The sequence below is a fragment of the Neoarius graeffei genome, chromosome 12 (genome assembly GCF_027579695.1).
Source record: "Neoarius graeffei isolate fNeoGra1 chromosome 12, fNeoGra1.pri, whole genome shotgun sequence".
NCBI classification, from domain to species: domain Eukaryota; kingdom Metazoa; phylum Chordata; class Actinopteri; order Siluriformes; family Ariidae; genus Neoarius; species Neoarius graeffei.
Genome location: NC_083580.1, coordinates 14,803,251 through 14,819,918, shown reverse-complemented (window position 1 = coordinate 14,819,918; position 16,668 = coordinate 14,803,251). Strand labels below are relative to the sequence as shown.

The 16,668-nt window shown below is 42.3% G+C and overlaps 2 protein-coding genes across 5 annotated transcripts in view; one reads left to right on the top strand and one right to left on the bottom strand.

Annotated features, from left to right (window-relative positions):
- The window catches only part of LOC132895223 (endoplasmic reticulum metallopeptidase 1), a 62,153-nt gene that overhangs the window by 34,704 nt on the left and 10,781 nt on the right, over positions 1-16,668 (bottom strand). For all 4 annotated transcript variants that reach the window (XR_009655714.1, XM_060935566.1, XM_060935567.1 and 1 more), the window contains exons 2-4: positions 5,855-6,159; positions 2,224-2,351; positions 1,607-1,712 (exon numbers count right to left, since the gene is read on the bottom strand). Coding sequence is in view for 3 of the 4 variants with exons in the window: in XM_060935566.1 (XP_060791549.1) it covers positions 1,607-1,712; positions 2,224-2,351; positions 5,855-6,159 (539 nt within the window). In the remaining variant the exon portion in view is untranslated. The remainder of the gene's footprint in view (positions 1-1,606; positions 1,713-2,223; positions 2,352-5,854; positions 6,160-16,668) is intronic.
- Positions 8,991-16,668, top strand: part of mlana (melan-A) — a 61,955-nt gene continuing 54,277 nt past the window's right edge. Inside the window, exon 1 of the mRNA XM_060935570.1 lies at positions 8,991-9,232. Within this exon, the coding sequence (XP_060791553.1) occupies positions 9,056-9,232 (177 nt within the window). The 5' untranslated portion in view covers positions 8,991-9,055. The remainder of the gene's footprint in view (positions 9,233-16,668) is intronic.

Here is a 16,668-nt window from a genome sequence, read left to right as displayed (position 1 = left end):
ACAGGCTGCTTACTGATTTGCGACTTCTCCATCTGGTGATGGTCCTCTCACATCAGGCTACCATGCTACACACAACACACAGGCTATCAAGGTCTGTATATAGTCCATTTCCAATGCAGGCTTGTGTGTGAAGGCATCTGACTCAATCCAGGCTAACAAGTATGGTTACATCAGGTATACATAAAGGAGAACTGAAGGCAATTTTTTTTTTATCATCAAAATTCTATTTCTCATTTTATTAAATACCGGAATGCATTTCTGATTGCTATTTTGTCGCTGCTATAGCAAGTTATGAGTGTTTGAAATACGCCATGTAATACATCAGTCCATATGTCAAAGCAATGGCCGTAAACGAGATTCGTTGAGACCTGTGCGAGACATCATAGGACGGAAGTAAAACGTACAGCGGAAATCAAAGAGACCGACATTGTCAAAAGACGCGCGCGCCCTCATTCGAATGCTGATGTAATCAAGCTGGAAGTTGTGTTTGTTTTGATAGCAATCAGGAAAGTTTGAAAAAAAGTAGGCAGTAATCGTCATTTAAACTCGTTTGGAAAACAGTTTTCAAAATGGCGGCACTGACACCTGGCTGACGCTTTACGTTTCGAAGTCTCGCACAGGTCACGGATAAGCGGCGCCTGCCGTGGACCAAACGAACTAAATTCAACGTGGCTAAAAACCGAAAAGGCCTATAAGTATAATCTCTATCTTATTGACATTCGGCTCCCTGAACAGCACCGGCCTCGATCAAGGCCGTTGCTGGGGCAACATTTCCCCCAGAAGGTCACTGCTGGGAGACACTCTCGCATTCTTTCCCCAATTTTCCGCGGTCGCCGTTTTTCACCCCCGGTGTGACAAGCGGGTACGTGACCAGCGCCGCTTGCATGGCTGCAGGAGCGGACGGCTGCTTGCTTGCGCTGGGTTACCTCTACCTCCTCCCCTCCCCTCCTACCCCCTTACCCCTGATTGCCCCCTCCTTCCCCCCCTCAAGTCCCATGTTTTAAAGTGTACTTGTGTTATTGTGTGCTTGTGCAGAGGTTTTTTAAATGCTCCCACACTGTACTCCTGATAGGAGCATAGTTGGGGGGGGGTCTTTTTTTCCTCATCTTTCCTCATGTTACTACTGTGTTTCTTTTTCTTTTATCCCTGTCTTCCTGTCCTGTTCCCCCTCTGCAAGGACAGGTTGATGGTCAATTTCACTGGTAACAGTGACAAAGAGTTCATTCATTCATTCATTCATTTAACTGCAATTAATTGCCGATACGAGTCATGATATAAAGGTTACTAAAACCTAATTGAATAAACACGTTAATTAAGAAATAAAGCAAGTTTAAAAATGACTTTAGTTCTCCTTTAACTTCCTGGCCATCAGTGACTTCATGTCACGTCCTGGACGCCATATTGGTTGTCTGTGTGTAATAAAAACTTGGTGTTTTTGGTCTTTTAAGCACTTAAAGCTACTCATGATCGCTGCACTTGTGTGCAGTATTATAATTAGGGCTTGTACGGTTGATATCGATGATGTTTAAATGCTGGACCGGCACCTTTTAATAAGGTCAACTGAGTGGTTAGAAGATCAGGGGTTTGTGTGCGTGCATGCGTATACCCGTTTGGAACACCAGCTCCTTTCCTCCAACTCCAGCAGCTTCCAGATTCACAAATGCCCTGATCTGCTTCACCCACTCGTGCTGAGTGATAAAGCCATGACTCGCCTGCATCACACAGAGAGAGAGAGAGACGCACACAACACTGATAAATGTACACATTACAATGAGGAAAACACAAAAGAATGAGTACAAACGTTGCTCTTTTCCATCTGTCTGTTTTTCTGAAAGGTTCTGGAAACTCACTTCATGAGGTCGCTGGAAATTTCAGAGAATTGCTGCATTTCCTTTTTTCTGCACCCCTCTTGCTAGCCTGGGCTTTGTGATGAGGTGGTGGTGGTGGTTTTTGCACGGGTGGACTGCATCTAGGTATTGCTTGTGTTTTGCGTAGCTTGTATTGACTTTCAATACGACAACCTTTACTGACAGTGCAATAAACTGGTGACCGTTTCTAGAATTTGCTCATGTACACCCCTGTATTCATACAGTCCAAGACACAATACATCTTTCTATAGTCTACATTTTTAGTTGTTTAGGAGTCTCTCTCTCTCTCTGTCTCTCCAATACATTATCTCTGCTTCATCTTGAGTTCTTTAGTTCTTCGTCTGATCACTCTCACCTGAAGGATGTTCTCCTCAGCTCCGTTAAACAGAAAGATGACTCCGTGATTTCGAGGAATAGAAAGACTGGATATTGAGTGCAACACCTCCAGCATCACAGCACAGCTTACTGCATCGTCACTTGCTCCTGTCTCACACACACACGTAGGACAATGCATCACTCGCAATACGTGTCAAAGTTAAAAACAGAACTCCGTTCCCATTAAACATGTTTATAAAGGAAAGCGTACATGAGGTGCATCTGAATATATACAGCAACAAGGTTTCAGCTTGACGGCACTCTGAGGGTGTATTCAGACCAGGATAGTTCGATAGTTCACTTGCTTTGGTCCGAACCAAATGTTTTTTTTTATTTTTTCATTTTGGTGCGGTTCGCTTTCACACTGTACATTTTAGTAAGCGGACCAAAACCTGTCAACAAAGCCACGCGCCCTGAGGTCGTTCAGCTATTGGTCAGAGACGGCACGCGCACAAAGCGTTAAGTTCAAAAGTAGTCATGGAGGCTTTCCGTGCTGTTATTCTTTTTAATGTCATCAAAGCTGTATGTTTTTTCCAGTTTTTACTGTTTTCACAATTGTGCGATTACTATGCTGTTGTACAAGTAATTTATCAACGACGACGACAAAGGGCAAGGCGGCTACGGAGGATAGCGCTGATGAGCGCACATCATGTTGTGACAGTTCTGGCTCTTCACGCAATAGATGAATTTCTTTTTTGCGTCGCTAGTACCGCCACTTTTTGAAAGAATGTCCCTGATTTTAATGTAGGTCTGACGGAGTTTCTTCACTTTTAGCCGACATTGTTCTGGGGAGCGCGTGAACCCCTTCTTCATTTTCTCACTGAATACAGCAAACACGTCGGCATTTTTGTGCGTTCTCTCCAAAAGCTCAGATATGTGGACATCTGCCCATATATCCACAAGGGTACGCGTTTCTTCCTCGGCCCACGTTTGCCCCCTACTCATTTTTTGTACTCTGTAGTCTAGCCTACCACTGGTCTGAACGACTGTTGTAAGGTTCCCTTGACAACCGAAACAGTGTTTGCACTTTGCGGTGGAGTGTCAAGACTCTGTTTCCCATAATGCTCGACAAACGACGGAAGCTCCCGAGGTACAAAAAAGCAAAACTGTCGGATTAGGTCCGGTCTGCTTTCACACCTCCAAAAGATCCGCACCAGGGTTCCTTTGGTCCGGACCGAGTTCGACCTTGCAGCTCGGTCTCGGTCCGCTTGTTTGGTCCGGACCAGAGTTCGGTGGTTTGTATTCAGACCAACCCAAAAGGTCGAGACCAAGGGAAATTTGGTTCGTTTGGTCCGGACCAAACAACGTAGGTGTGAATACGCCATTAGACTCTGACCTATCTGTATTTGCACGAGGAGATGATAAGCACTTTTGTATGTTAAATCCAGCAAACGCGTAAATGCAAAGTCTTCTTGTGCAAAACAGCATCCTAGTGGATTCAAGTGTCTTTGTGTATTGTAGTTTTAAAACGTGCAGGTGTTAGACTGGTGTTTTCCTGTCCTAATCACACATTTTATTCTCAAGTATTCTGATTGGGGAGCGCGATACTGAGCTGAGAACTGAGGCTCAGAATTTGGCTCCAGCAGTAAGTATGAATCCATGCACCCAACCTGCCTTGTGTCAGCAGATCAGACTTGTGGTAGAGGTGGTGGTGGTGGTGTAATGGTGTGGGGAATGTTTTCACTGCAGACACTGGGCCCTTTAAAACCAGTTGAGCCCTGGTTGAATGCCACAGCATACAAGTATTGTTGCGGACCGCATTACAGGACCAGTCAAAAGTTTGGACACACCTTCTAATTCAATGGGGTTTTTTTAATCAATAAAAATAGACACTTCATGTCTTAAAGTAATGATGGATGTCGTTTCTCTTTACTTAGTTGAGCGATTCTTGGCATAATAAGGATTACTACAGTTGCTGAATAGGGCTATTTACTGCATTTATTATTATTTACTATTTGATCTCAAACGCTTTAAAGTGCCATTCCACCATTGGATGTATTCTTTGGCATAAAATACAATATATTTTATGACATGACTAGACAGAGAAATCTTTTAGCTTCAAAATGATATATCAAACAATTTTTTGACAACGACAAATATATTAATTTTGCGACCAAAGTCACCTACCCTTTTAATTTCCGCGCGGTAGTGAAACGTGATGTCATCGGCAGGTTCCCCTTCTTGTGTACCACATGTCGGTCTATTTTTAGACCAGGAAACCCCCAAAGTGAGAGAGTCATTTCTCCTCGTATATGGGGGCCAAAAAAATTGCGAGTTAATCTTTCAGTTAGCTAGATTTATTGGTATTAGCTAGATTTATTGGTATTATTTTTATCGCGTTCTATCCGCCATTGCTGATAATATGTGCCACGTCACATGTCACGTGGTACACAAGAAGGGGAACCTGCCGATGACATCACGCGCGGAAATTAAAAGGGTAGGTGACTTTGGTCGCAAAATTAATATACCTGTCGTCAAAAAATTATGCTTGATATATCATTTTGAAGCTAAAAGATTTCTCTGTCTAATCATGTTGTCATAAAATATATTGTATTTTATGCCAAAGAATACATCCAACGGTGGAATGGCACTTTAAGGAGGCAAGAAATTAATCCACTAATTAACTTTTGACGAGGCACACCTGTTAATTGAAAAGCATTCCAGGTGACTACCTCTAGTGTGCAAAGCGTCAAGGTAAACGCTGGATACTTTGAAGAACCTGTTCTACAGGGTCGCAGGCAAGCTGGAGCCTATCCCAGCTGACTATGGGCGAGAGGCGGGGTACACCCTGGACAAGTCGCCAGGTTATCGCAGGGCTGACAGACAACCATTCACGCTCACATTCACACCTACGGTCAATTTAGAGTCACCAGTTAACCTAACCTGCATGTCTTTGGACTGTGGAGGAAACCAATGTGGACACGGGAAGAACATGCGAACTCCACACAGAAAGGCCGTCGTTGGCCGCTGGGCTCAAACCCAGGACCTTCTTGCTGTGAGGCGACAGCGCTAACCACTACACCACCGTGCCGCCCTATATAATTCCATCCCTGTTATCGTCAGTATTATTCTACAATGTAGAAAATATCAAAAATACAGAAAACCCTATGAATGAGTAGCGGTGCACAAACTTGTGACTGGTACTGTATATCCCAGCTTGTTAGGAAGTTCAGGTTCAGCCATGATACGGTGCCCCTGGTACAGAGAGGGTTAAGCGCTCTGCTCAAGGGCTCAGCAGTGCTGAGGCTTGAACCCATGACCTTCTTCTTAACCATTGAGCCAGCACTGCGCCGTCTTCTAATAGTTTAAGATGACAATTTGAGTAACTGGTTCCATGAACACAACAATAATGAGTTCATTGTACTTTAGCGGCCTCATCTCCCACCACCAGCCCTGAATATAATGGAGCACGTGTGGGATGTGGTGGAATGGGAGCTCTGCAGCAATCGTAAACTAATGAAAGGAATAGTAACATCACGTTCCTAATAAAGTGCCTGATGAGTATTCAATATAATCGGGTGTGGCCTAATAACGCATTCAAACTGCCCACATCCTGCTTACGCCTCCGATATAAGAATGAAGCGCGGTGTCGTTTGCGCCGCAGAGTTCACCTGGACTGCTGAGCACGCTGTCGAAATGGCAGTTAGCCAGTACGAAGTGCTGAGCTCCACCTCTGGGTTCGAGCCGCACTACGATGTTCACGATTTGATCGTAGCAGCTTGTGAATCCGCCCAGGAAGTCGATGCTAAATGAACCACTGTGTTTGTGCGTCTCCACCGTGATGGTGTTCGGCCCGTCGGCGCTCTCGCGTCGCACCCGCTCCACCTGCTCCAACAGGAAGCTTACAGTCATGATTTCATTCTCAGCACTGCCTGCGGGTCGAGGCCCCACACTGGTGATGCGCTCCAGGTACTTCCTGTTACACACAAAACACACCCGTGCACAAATATGAATGAAGAAGGAAAAAAAAAAACATTTAGAAAATGTTATGATTTGTCTGTCAGTCAGTCATGGCGTGATACTTCCTGTTCCCTCGTCCAAAACACACATGCTGGTGCAATCCGTTCACTTTCATTCTTAACTGGTTTCACCTCCTACAGAAGCATAAAAACGTCCTGTTTCGCAAGCAAAGCCAGATTTAATCCTGGAATTCCTGAAATTCTCAACTGAATTATATTAAATGTGTTCACGACCTCTTCGCTCTCAAAGGGCTCAATCACTCTCCCATGACAAATCCTCTCTTAGCGCTCACTAAATAATGGCGTATTCAGGAACGGAGTGTTCGTAGAGGGAAAATTCACACACAGAAGCAGAGACCTCTTGAGCATCAAGGTCATGACTTAACCAATGTAATATTCAAGAAGGAACAAAGTTCAAACTAGAGATTTAGCCTGATAACGTCAGTGGTAAGTAAGAGAGAGGCAGACAAACAGTATCTGGTTGCAGTGTGATAGCTCTCTCGCTCTCTCTCACTTTCTCTCGCTCAAACACACACACACTTCATTGTCTTTGTGCTCCAACACAACTGATCCAAATCATCAGCTCAACACACCCTTCATCACAATAAAATGCCTGGATGTGGATGAAAGAAGGGTTAAAGGGGTACCGAATATAATATATACAGTTGCTGATGTGACAAAGTAACGTATTCTTACGGTAAGTATTCTATCAAATTTATATACTAGAAAACAACGAAATATCTTGGTAATTGTAAATATAATAGTCGGTACGCTAAACGGCACAAGAGTCGCCATTTTTAAAAGACCGTGACGTCAGCCCTACCCACTGCACTAGGACAAAAGCGTGTAATCATGGCGTCGGGCGCATCAAGTGAAAGCGACAGCTCTGTCGAATCGTACGAAGAGATCCCGCAAGACACACTGCAAGCAGGCTATGGCTTACAAGGGTACCAGTTTGAACCTAGGAGAGGTACTCTCGACTCCGGTGATGACGAAAGAAGAGAAGAAAGCTCGAACTCGCTTGGTGTTTTTCAGCGGAAACGAGTGAAAAGACAAGTCTGGAGGATCGTTACGCTTTCCATCGGTCCTGTTATTACACCCGAAAGCAACACACGGTGGCATTGTGTAGCCGATCACTTACAATTCATCCTACTTTCCGATTCACGCGTGCTATTCCCAACCTCAATGAGCCAACACAACTGGGCACATACATACGTCATGAGTGTTACGCAGAGAAAATGAACGTGCATTCTGATTGGATAAAATTAATATCATGGCGGGCTGTTCAAACTGCGGAAATAGTTTGCTCGAGCTACTTTCAAAAACACTATAACTTTCCAACCTTAGAACAAAAAACTTTTGTAAGTCTTGAATAAGGTTCGTTAATGTGTGTTTTATTGTTATATTTACTCTATATATTGCCCTCTGTTCCCCTTTAAATGTCTGTCTTCGACCAGTGTTTCCCTCCCAGTCCTGTTCCTTCAGTGCTTTGGTTTTCCTTCCTTTGCTATTTTTACATTAATCACTACGGATCTGTGAATATTAACGACTCAAAAAATAAATAAATATCGGAATGGCAGAGAAAGGTACTCCGTTACTATATCGGTTTGTTCATTTATCTTCGTCAAGCTACAGCATAAGTTTCCTGGAACGGTCACGAATGTTGGAAGATGGAACATCAGTCCGTTATAAACGCCCATTCATACCCAAAAGCATCTCATTCTCATACAGTGGCATGCAAAAGTTTGGGCACCCTTACTGAAAATGTCTGTTACTGTGAATAGTTGAAGATGAACTGATCACCAAAAGGCATAAAAGGTAAAGACGACGCATTTCTTTTCAGCGTTTTCTGCAAGATTTGTGTATTATTTTTGTTTTGTACAACTGGAGAGTGAAAAAAGAAAAGGAACACCATGCGAAAGTTTGGGCACCCCGATACATTTGAGTTCTCAGGTAACTTTTACCAAGGTTCCAGATGTTAATTAGCTGTGGCTTGTTCAAATTCTTCGTTAGGAAAGGTCAGATGATGCAGATTTCAAAGCTGGATAAATTCTCTGACTCCTCAAACTTGTCCCTAAAATCAACAGCCATGGGCTCCTCTAAGCAACTCCCTCGCATTCTGAATAATAAAAATAATTGATGCTCGTAAAGCAGGAGAAGGCTACAAGAACGTAGCAAAGTGTTTTCAGGTAGCTGTTGCCTCAGATTGTAATGTTATTAAGAAATGGCAGTTAACAGAAACAGTGGAGATCAAGGTGAGGTCTGGAAGATGAAGAAAACTTTCTGAAAGAACTGCTCGTTGGATTGCTAGAAAAGCAAATAAAAACCCCTGTTTGACTGCAAAAGACCTTCAGAAAGATTTAGCAGACCCTGGAGTGGTGGTGCACTGTTCTACTATGCAGCGACACCTGAACAAATATGACCTTCATGGAAGAGTCATCAGAAGAAAACCGTTCCTGCGTCCTAGCCACAAAATTCAGCATCTGAAGTTTGCAAATGAACATCTAAGCAAGCCTGACGCATTTTGGAAACAAGTCCTGTGGACTGATGAAATCAAAAGAGAACTTTTTGGCCACAATGTGCAAAGGTATGTTTGGAGAAAAAAAGGGTGCCAAATTCCAGGAAAAGAACACCTCTCCAACTCTGAAGCATGGGTGTGGATCGATCATGCTTTGGGGTTGTGTTGCAGCCAGTGGCACAGGGCATGTTTCATTGGTCGAGGGAAGCATGGATTTGAATAAATACCAGCAAATTCTGGAAGCAAACATCACACCATCTGTAAAAAAGTTGAAGTTAAAAAGAGGACGGGTCCTACAATAAGACGACGATCCAAAACACACCTCAAAATCTACAATGGAATACCTCAAGAGGCACAAGCTGAAGGTTTTGCCCTGGCCCTCACAGTCCCCTGACCTAAACACCATTGAAAACCTGTGGATAGATCTCAAAAGAGCAGTGCATGCAAGACAGCCCAAGAAACTTGTAGAACTGGAAGCCTTTTGCAAGGACGAATGCACGAAAATCCCCCAGGTAAGAACTGAAAGATTATTAGCTGGCTACAAAAAGTGTTTACAAGCTGTGATACTTGCCAAAGGGGGTGTTACTAGTGTTACTGCTGCACAATCATTTATTTGTCGGCGGGGAAAGAGAGACGACGAGGCTAATCCAGTGCTCAGTTTAAGCACTAAATAAATAAACAGAAAACTGAAACTAAAAAAAAAAAAGATGTGCTGAACACCTGAAAGGCTACCAAAACCTCATTATGTGTTCTTCACGCATATTTACAAGAGAAAAACATACCAACGGACATCGAAAAACTGGAAGAGAGACACGTCGGAGATGTAAAACTTTTGCGTTAGCAAGTGACTGACAATTTATAAGCAAACATGGCTGTGAGGTTTGCTTCGTTAAAAGCGGAAGATTTTAGAGAATTTTGGTTGCTAGGTCGCTCCGTTGTGTGTGGTTGTTGATGTTAATTTTAAAAGTAAATTATACAGGGAAAAAAAAAAAATAATAATAATAATAATAATAATAATAATAATATTCAGCTTGGCCTTTGCTAACACTACACCGGCTAGAAGGACTGCAGCGCTAACAGCACCGAGTCGCAGGTGAGCTCACGTTGACTTTCGAGAATGCTGATATGAAGAGTGTGTATGTAGTATAATAATAATAATAATAATGGCTTTTTTTCATGGTCTATCAGATATATTCCATTCTGCTAGCATGATACTGAACTTGTCTTTGGCTTGTTCAGTATCATGCTAGCTGAATGGAATATATCGGATGTACCACTCAACGCCAGCCAATATTATTTAACTACGTCACTCAGATCCGCGAAGTATTTCGTATGAAAAATGCGAGTTTTTCAACACGAGAAGATAAGCTTCGTATCTTCAAGCCAACGTGTGATTTTCTTTTTATTATATCGACACATTCACAAACAGAAAGGACCCAAAGTTATCAAAACAACTCAACGATTGACATCTAGCGATTTATTTCACAGTTTTGGATCTCCATGTCCCAGATGGAGCTCGTATGAAAAATACGAATGGCGTATTTCCCAGTAAAACACTCATGTCCATAGAATATATATTGGAATATTTCCTGGTGGGAGGGAACCAGAGAACTCGAAGGAAACGCAGACATGGGGAAAATATGTGAAACCACACACAAACGGTAACCGCAGCTCAGGATCGAACCGGGAACCCTGGAGCTGTGAGGCCGCAACATGACCTGCTGCGCCACGTTTATGACCATTCGATTTATTACAAATATATTGGCATAGTTTTCAAAAACACTTTATGCACGTTTCATAGGCACTTAGGAATAATTCATAAACGCCTCATGAGAATGCAAGACCAGGAATCGGACTGTGACATTCTAGAACACACCAATTCTCCTATAAAACATATGAACCTACAACTGTCAGGAAAACCTGTTAAGAGCAATTCCAGTGTTATGGACGTGACAGTTGAACTCAAAATGGCAACAAATGATCCAGTGCATGTTTTATTGTCTCCCAGTATTTAAACAGGTGTTGCATATTTTAAGGCTGTACCATACTGGAGAAGTGATAGAACAAGAACAATTCCCATAGTACATCTAGGGCATGCCAGAAAATGCCAATAAAAGATGCGTTATGGACGTGACAGAAAAAGTATCACTTTTCTTGGGTGACTGTACATTTTTATCAAACTCTGTGAAATTGTAAACCTAATGTCGAAATGGAGATATCTATTTGATAGAGGGGTCCAAGGTGAATATTAAAAAATCTTTGTTTAAAATATTTTGTATTTCATGCAGAGTTTCGGAAGGAAAAGTCAGCGTTATGGATGTGACGAAATTCCGTTATGGATGTGACATGTCTGAAATAGACATGGCATATGTTTAGAAAATCAGCAATTTAACCACCATAACCCTTTGAAAAACTCTCTAAATATCAGCTAAAACTATCAAAGTTCTTAAATAATATTTAGGATGGCTATTGTTTTGCTGTTTTGTGGATTTTAGCATACATTTCTGTGGCTTGTGGCAATAATATAGAATTGTACATGATCAAAGTTGATTTTAGCTTGGGTTTTACATTATAAGAAAGAAAGACTGACAGTGACATATTAGGTTGGTTACAAATTGGTTCAACTTATTCACATCTGTAAAATACAGGCCTAGGTGATATCTCTGGGAGTGGTTTTGATGTATTACATGTTGCTTTATTTTTGCATGGTAAGGTTGACATTTACATGGAATTGCCCTTAACAAGAACGTCTATCTGACTCAATGTTGGGTTACACTACGACCAAACAAGGCTCGATAAGGTGCCGATAAGAGGGATCGGTAGGAAAGATAGACTTTTCTTTACACTTGATCTGAAATGCACTGAAGTTAGCAAATACAGTACCAGTCAAAAGAAATACATTCATTCAATTAAAAAAAAAAAAAAAGGCATAAATGCTCACCACTGGTAATCTTCGTCTTTCAGTTCTCTCAAATTATTTCCTCTATTCAGCCACAGAAACCTCAAACCACAGAGATGGAACAAAAGCCCTGCAATACGTTACATTTCTGGACGTTGCTGGTGAAACCCGTATGCTAATCCAACTACAAATCTAAAATCTGATGAAACCTCATGTGGCCTACCAAATAACAAGAACGCTAGCTAAAAAGCGAGGCTACGTTCAAAAAGAAACTAAACTTAAGTGTTTAGGTTTAGGCTGAAAAATCTTTTTAGTCAAGCCTTTTGTTAGGTAAAGGAGGAGATCTGGAGGGTCCTCAGGCATGGAGTGTTTTGGTAAACTGGGATGTATGGATGCTGTCGCACCCCCCGACCTCACACTTGCATACTGTAAAGGCTCTCCCTTTTAGTTATGCTGTCATAGTTAGTCTTGCCAGTCCCCCCGCTTGAACTCCGTGCAAAACGTATACTATTCTTACTCATTCGCTAAAATCAATCAATCAATCAATCAATCAATCAATCAGTCAATCAATCAATCTCTCGTTACATGTCGATCCTGACGTCTTCTACTCTTTGGACCTGCCTGATCCATGCTGATGCCCTACTTCTGGCTGGAGTCTCATCTAGGGCTGTAACAATATGCGTATCGAAATCGAGATACGCAGAGCCACGATCCGTGTCGCGATACAAGAAGGCAGAATCGCGGTACACCCTTTTAAACTTCTCCTCAGCCCAAAAACAGAGGTGCTTCCAAACTTCAATTTATGAATACTTTACTTTTTATTTAAATTACATTTTAAACTTACTTAAATTACTTTTATTTTTTATATCTATTAGTAAGTCGTTTTTTCGCCGACCTGCGACAATCTTCTGCGAGGCACGCAACGTCCACACTCGCCACTGGCAGAGCATTCATTTCTTTTAAGCGGTCGCCATTCTGGTTGCGACGCGGGGAGCGAATCTGTAAACAAGCAGCTCATTGGCTGGCTAGGTGTGCCACAAGCCAATCACAATCACTTGACCGGAAAGGCATGCAGTGTTGCCAGATTGGGCGGGTTTAGGTGCTTTTTGGCTGGTTTTGAACATATTTTGGGGTGGAAAACGTTAGCAATATCTGGCAACACTGAAGGCATGTCTGCTTGGGCGGAAGCCTTCTGCGGCAGTTACATTTTGACACGCGAGCAATGTTTCACTATAAAAATTCCGTAATTTCCATCTGTTTTCCGCGATCACAGAAAATCATTGGCCCTATGAGAGTGAGACAGTGAGAGAGCCACCCCCCCAAAAAAAAAATCTTAACGGATTTACACGATTTGGAAAAATGACTTTTTCAGAACCGAAAAAAAAACAGCTTCCGGCTCAACAGTATTATTTTGAGAAATAAAACAGTCTTTGGATATACATTTGTTCATTTTTGCATACATATTACTCATTCTATGCAGTGGTCTGAATTATTTGTTATTAAATTGTTAATGTAAGTAAGTAAATGTTAATAAGTCAAATTTACTACTTTAAAAATACATTTTAAAAAATCGTGGGTGTATCGAATCGTGGGTCAAAAATCGCGATACGAATCGAATCGTGAGTTGGGTGTATCGTTACAGCCCTAGTCTCATCGCATCGCTCCTGAAGAGGACGGCCCCATATGGACACTCGAAAGTCGCACTTAGAAGACGGCTCTGGACACTTACACTTTTGCTATGACGGCTGAAGACTATAAATCACCATGATGACTCTAGGACTGTAGTTGTCAAACAGTTTTGCACTCAAGTTTCCATCGATGAACAGTTGATAACGTCAACAAAACCGACTTCGTGCTAAAACTATAATGAATTTCCTGTTTTCACAGTTACACTTTGTGACTCTACAGGACACCATTATAGAAGCGGGTTACTTATAATCATATGGTCTGTTATCACCCAAATGAGGATGGGTTCCCTTTTGAGTCTGGTTCCTCTCGAGGTTTCTTCCTCGTGTCGTCTGAGGGCGTTTTTTCTTTGCCACCGTCGCCACAGGCTTGCTCATCGGGGATAAATTAGCTCATGTTTAAAATCTTTAAATTTGCTGTAAAGCTGCTTTGCGACAATATTGTTAAAAGCGCTTTACAGATAAACTTGACGAAACTGTAATAAACAGTAAACTCACTTATTCAGCAGCTGTAATCCTGCCATAATGGCATAAAGTCAAAACACACAGAGCTTTTTCCTGCGAACTGCTTCACAAAAAAAACTTCATGGCTGCTCTGAAATTAATCAGTCAATCTCTGGAAGAGGGCAACGTCATAGACGTGAATTTCTGGAGGGACTGAGAGGCTTTTACTCTCATGCAGGTGGAAGTGGCTGGGCAGGTAGGAAGCTTGTGGGACAAACAAAGGACTTTTTTTTTTATAGAAACATGGGAGTGTTCTGGATGTCGTGGTTTAATTTTGCGGTGCGGTATGATGCATTTACTGCATTTGATCAATGATCTGTTCATTTTTTGGTTGATAGACCCAATTAAATTTGTTAGAAAATATTAAAATATTGCAGGCAGGTACAAAACCAAAATAAAATAATAACAACAGCACGAGCAAGCAGGATTGGTCGGAAGAGGACGGGAATGAGACTTTAAAAAAAAAAAAAAAAAAAAAAAAAAAACACCGTGTCTAGGTTTCGTACATCGGTTTCTAGATCATTATCTGCCTGGAAACTCATCTCATCTCATTATCTCTAGCCGCTTTATCCTGTTCTACAGGCTCCAGCTTGCCTGTGACCCTATCCCAGCTGACTACGGGCGAAAGGCGGGGTACACCCTGGACAAGTCGCCAGGTCATCACAGGGCTGACACATAGGCCCTGTCCACACGGCAACGGATTCAGGTGAATCTGATAAAATTGTTTATTGTTTTGGCCTGGCGTCCACACGGCACCGGCGTTTTGGGTGCCCCAAAACGATATTTTTTGAGAACGGGTTCCAGAGTGGAAAAATCTGGCAACGGCGCCGTTGCAAAGTCGTCTGGATGAGTAGAACGGATTTGTTTACGATGACGTCACAACCACATGACTAGAACAAGCAGCGCACTCGCTGTTTCGTATGAACCACTGCATTGTATTCACTTTTGTATACAGCTTTTCTTTTAAATAAACAAGTAACTGAACCATTTCTTGAATTTATTTTTTTATTGGATAAGACTGCTTTTCAAAATGTTCACACACACAATATAAAAAGTTATATAAATTTTATAAAAATGCTTTTCAAAATGTTCACACACAATAAGAAAATTAAGTTATATAAAACTATGCACACTAATAAAACTGATTTGTACACACAGAAGGCACGATTTCCTCGCGTAGTCGCAGCCATTTTCTTCTTGTTGTTGTGTGCTTGTTCCTGTGAGTGCTTCACGCCGGGTAGAAGAAGGGGTTTATGCGCATGCGTCCTACTTCTTCTATTGTTCTGGTGTCGCCGATGGGACCGTCTTACAGCGCACGTAGAGGTGTGGCATGTGTATTGCATCGTTTTCAGCAAGCGTTGCGTTGCCATATGTACCTGATATTTTACTGATCCGTTGCCCATGTGGACGCGATATTTTTTTTAATAAAATCTCGTTGCCGTTGTCGTGTGGATGTAGCCATAGACACAGACAACCATTCACACTCACATTCACACCTACGGTCAATTTAGTGTCACCAGTTAACCTAACCTGCATGTCTTTGAACTGTGGGGGAAACCGGAGCACCCGGAGGAAACCCACACGGACACGGGGAGAACATGCAAACTCTGTACAGAAAGGCCCTCGCCGGCCACGGGGCTCGAACCCGGACCTTCTTGCTGTGAGGCGACAGCGCTAACCACTACACCACCGTGCTGCCTGCCTGGAAACTCCACACGTTTAAAAAAAAAGAGAGAGTATAATGGCCTTTTATGAGACTGGGTATATTTCCAAGGGAAAATTTCCATCAATGCAAATGTCTTCTTTCTGACTGCAACATGGAGCACTGTTGAAATTCTTCATTTAAATGTACGTTACAAATAACTGGACCACACACTGGACAACAATTTTGGGACAGCTTGAGACAAAAGTAGCTGTCCAGAAAGTATGCCAAGACGTGCATCGTGTAAACAATTGAATTTATTCTTCTACTAGACACTATTGATATTCTGTTGGATATCAGAAACTCAGAGAGTGCGCAGATCGTGATTCGCTGGGCACTGCTTCAGAGCTAAACAAGAACTTGCTAGTGAATTGCTTCTTCGGACCCTCAAACCTGACCATCTTCGTGTGGGTCGTCCTGCAACAACATATATTGATCAACTTTGTTCAGATATTGGGTGCCAACCAACCAGCAATGATGATGGATGGCGTCGGACAGGTCAAGTTTATCCAAGTTCACTCAACCAATGATGATGACTGGACATTAAATAGATTATATCTCTTTCAATCAGAATGAAATTTCATTCCAACTGGTCCCAACCAGTCTAGTTTACGGTCTAGTTTCTGATCCATCATTGATGTTATTAATGGTTTCAGGCTGCACATGATCACAGCTAGCAGAAGTTATATCACCCTGCTTCAGCGTGGAGTTTATTTACTGTGCCTTAAACCTAAAATTTAGTTTCACTCTTCCCACTTCTTGACAGAAACTGTAGAACAAAGCTACACATGAACATATCACGTGCCAAGAACTTAACGTGAGCAAATACAGAAAGCCAGTGTAGATGGGTGTAATGTACATCATTCATTCATCTTCAGTAATCACTTTAGGTTGGTCAAAGCCTTTCCCAGGATCAATCAGGATGAGACCAGAACTCACCCTGGACAGGACACCAGTCCAACACAAGCATCACACACACATATTCGCACCAAGAGCCGCCAATGCACCAACCGGCATGGTTTTGGGAGATGGGAGGAAACCGGAGAAACCCATACAAACATGAGAACATGTGACTCCATACATACAGTGGGGCAAAAAAGTATTTAGTCAGCCACCAATTGTGCAAGTTCTCTCACTTAAAAAGATGAGAGGCCTGTA